At 45.8% G+C, this 3794-nt stretch overlaps 1 protein-coding gene across 1 annotated transcript in view; it reads right to left on the bottom strand.

Annotated features, from left to right (window-relative positions):
* Window positions 1–2042, bottom strand: part of URB1 (URB1 ribosome biogenesis homolog) — a 124838-nt gene extending 122796 nt beyond the window's left edge. Inside the window, exon 1 of the mRNA XM_007941287.1 lies at window positions 1901–2042. Coding sequence (XP_007939478.1) covers window positions 1901–2042 — 142 coding nt within the window. The remainder of the gene's footprint in view (window positions 1–1900) is intronic.
* Between the last annotated feature and the right edge of the window lie 1752 nt (window positions 2043–3794).

The raw sequence follows: 3794 nt of genomic DNA, 5'->3' as shown, positions 1-3794 counted from the left end.
AGTAGATCATATGGTTGTCTGATTCAAAATGGCCAAAACCAGTCCATTTCAGCTCACTAATGCCGAGGATATCAATCTTTATGTGTTCCATTTCCTTTTTGACAACTTCCAATTTTCCTAGATTCATACTTCGTACATAGATTACAGCCTTGAAAATCCAATGGGGGTTGCTATGAGTCAGAATCGACTCAATAGCAGTGGGTTCTTTTGTTTTGAAGAGTTACAATTGGCACTCTACATATATGATTTTATTGATGGACATGTGTCTGGACTTTGTAAGCCCACAATGGCAGGACTGTGATCTTTACTTACCATTCTATCTGTAGCCTAGTAAATAGTCTACCACTGCTCATTGTCATGGAGTCAACTCCAACTCATGGCAACCCAATGTGTGTCAGAGTAGCTAACCTTTCAGTTGGTAGCCAAGCACAATAGCCATCTGCAAATCCTGTTGTTGTTGGGTGCTGCTGAGTTGTCATATATATAGGACAGAGTAGAACTGCCTTTATAGTTCCCTAGGCTGCAATCTTTATGAGAGCAGATCATCATGTTTTTTTCTCCTGGGGAGCGGCTGGTGTGTTCAAACCACCAACCTTTCATTTAGCAGCTGAACACTTAACCTCTGTGCCACCAAGCCTCCTATTCCAAATAATAATCACTAATAAATACTCGTGGAGCCCTGGTGGCACAACAGTTAGGCGTTCAACTGCTAACCCACAGGTTGATGATTCAAACCCACCCAGTGGTTTGAAGACCTAGTAATCTGCTTCCATAAAGCTTACAGACAAGAAAACCCTCTGCGGCATTCTCTTATAAAGGGTCACTATGGGTCAAAATCAATGGTACCCAACAACAATACATACTCAAGAGTCCCTCAGTGGCACAAACAGTTAAGCACTTAGCTACTACTGAAAGGTTGGTGGTTTGAATCGACCCAGAGGCACCGTGGAAGAAAGGACTGACAATCTACTTCCAAAGAAATTAGCCATTGAAAATCCTATGGAGCACAGTTCTGACATACGTGGGGTCTCCACGAGTTGCAGACAACGAAACAGTAACTGGTTTAATAAATACTTATTTATGGAGTGAATGAATGCATAATTATTTGCTAAAGCAAGTATCATCTTCCTAGCACTGACTAGCAATTGCAGACATTAAAAGTTTAAAGGCAAAATATATGAGAGGAAAATGCAAAATAAAGAAAATTCTGGTCATAAACCTAATAATTTCTTTCACTTGGGAGAAACAGTCATTATGTTATACTAGCACAATGTTTCCACATTCATGCTCAATTGTGTTTTTCCTCCTAACCTGACATCTTCCAAAGGATCACAAGTATTTGTGAAGGAAGTACACATTTTTCAAAAATGAAATTCAACGATAGAATCTGCTCCACATCAGTCACCGGTTCAATCCTGGTCAACTAACAGGTTACCTTGGTGGTTTCAGGTAATCTGTCCCATGTTGTCAAATGAGTGTGGTGTTGAAGGACCAATGCTGACAGCTCAAATAGTAGCAAACCACCTAAATAAACAGCCCAGAGCTGACTCACAGTACGGAATTAATAAACATTTGTCTACTTTCCTGACAAATCCAATAAAGAGCTATTTAACCTGTTGAGGAATGCTGCCCAAGGAAAGGAAAAGTTAAGTCATGCGCAAATGTCACAAACAAGCAAGTCGTGGTTCTCTTGCTATTGCTGACGGCTTAGGGAGGAGAAGCACCGCTGGCAGTTCTAGGGCTGCCCAGACCGGCCTAGGACCCTGACTCTGACCCTCGGAGACACAAAAGCTGCAAAAAGGAGAGGTTTTGTCTAGCATACAAACGCTACCCAGGTCAAGGCCGGGAGACCGCCTCCGAAGCACTTGCACCTGGACCCGGACCATCGCCCAGCACTCACCTGGCCCCGCGTTCTGTGAGTCCCTCAGCTGAGCCTTGAACTGCATGCCGGTGAGCTCGTCAGCGCGAGCCCGCTTGGCTGCACCCGCGAGGGAAGATGCGCCATCTTGGCCGTTGAGGGCCTTCCTCTTGGGGACCCTCATGGCTGGGAGGGGCGGGGGTCGCGACGTGAACCACACACTTGTGGGGATCTGCCCGGAAGACTGGTGCTGGGACCTGAAGCTCGTCTCAGGACCACACGTGGGCAGGGAGGGGCGGGTCTGCCGGAAGGGGCGGGGCCTAGAGATGGGAGGTCGGCGGAAGAGGCGGGCCCACGGGCGAAGGGATTGACGAAAGAGAAGGGGGTCTATGAGAGGGATTGGACAGCGAAGTTGAGGTGACTGTGCTCGCCCTGTCCCAGAGTTTATTTCTGTGCCTCACTTTCCTTCTGACTTGCGCGGGGCTCGCGTCAGGCCTGCGGCTTTTTAGGAGGACCTTGCCAAGAGAATTCACAGAGCTCCCGGCACTACTGTCCCCTCCAGACAGCGAGGGCAGGGGCCCCGGCGTTTGTAGGTGCGCCATCTATAACGGTGCAGTTTGAACAACAGGCGGCGGCTTGACATGCTCGGGTTTCCGTACTTTACCCAATTACAGGCCTTCTCGTTTGGCGACAGAGTGGCAGCTCGTGGCTGGATGCCAGGCGGACTTATTTCAGGGAAGTTTTTGCTCCGGCACCTGGGCCGAGCGCCGTACAGGTGCCTCTAACCGGACCCTAGGCCTGCCCAGAGCGGCCCAGGACCCCAGCACTGACCCTCGGAGACACAAAAGCTGCAAAAACGAGGAGTTTTGTCTAGCATATAAACGCTACCCAGACCAACGCCGGGAGACCTAGCTCTTATCACAACCGAACCCAGACCGGTTTGTCTGACTTCCATGCTTGACTTTGCCGCTTCAGAAGAAAAGCTTGATGATCTACTTCTGAAAAATTAGCCATTGAAAATCCTATGGTCAGCATCAACTCCACAGCAACTGGTTTAACTGGTTATCGTAAAAGGCAGATTGTCTCTTGGAATGCTGTCAAAAAGCCTCAGGATGCAGATTTCTAACTCAGTGAACTGGTGAACTGGTGAACTGGCCCCTGGACTGTGGTAAATTAGTCAATGAAAGTGTCCAACCTCTCAAACCAAAAAAAAAAAAAAAAACAATCTCACTGCCATCCATTTGGTTCCAACTTATAGCGACCTCCATTGGGTTCCGCAGAGCAGCTGGGTTTGAACCTCCAACCTTACGGTTAGCCGTCAAATGCCTTAGGCATCAGAGCTCCTTGTCTGGTCTGTAGTAAACAGTTTATTTCCAGTGGCAACACTTCCCCTTCATACCTGTTAAGTGTATTTATTTTTTGCTTATCCTATAAGATTAAATTCAGGTTCTGGAAAAGGATAAAAGGAGAAGCTCAATCACGTCTCATTAACAAGTTAATATTGAAGCATATTTAGCATGGACCCTCACAATGTGAGAAGTATGCATTATTGTACATAAGATGAAGTTATCTTTATACTATATCCTATATTATTTCATTGGTATAAAAGCTCCTTAATGCAATCACAGTATGAAGAGGAGGCTCATGGGATTCCTTTCTTCTGATAAAAGTTTTAATCTTTTTAGTGGTGATTTTTTTTTTCCCCTCTGTGGCATTTACCAAGATCAAGACAGTTCAGTTATCTGCTTGATTAGCAATTAGGAGAATGAAGTATTATTTCAAAGACAGTCACTGTGAACTCTATCAAAGGAAACAGTATCCCATGGACTAGAGCAGAGAAGCTATGACTTCCCCTCAGTTCAAGTCAACAAAACACCAAAACCCAATTCTATCTGCTAGATGCATTGCATTGTACACTTAGCCATAATAGATTTTA

Source organism: Orycteropus afer, unplaced genomic scaffold (assembly GCF_000298275.1).
Source record: "Orycteropus afer afer isolate SDZICR_OR568_19922 unplaced genomic scaffold, OryAfe1.0 scaffold00078, whole genome shotgun sequence".
Taxonomy (NCBI): domain Eukaryota; kingdom Metazoa; phylum Chordata; class Mammalia; order Tubulidentata; family Orycteropodidae; genus Orycteropus; species Orycteropus afer.
The sequence above is the reverse complement of the archived record's forward strand: the minus strand, read 5'-3'. Positions and strand labels throughout refer to the sequence as shown.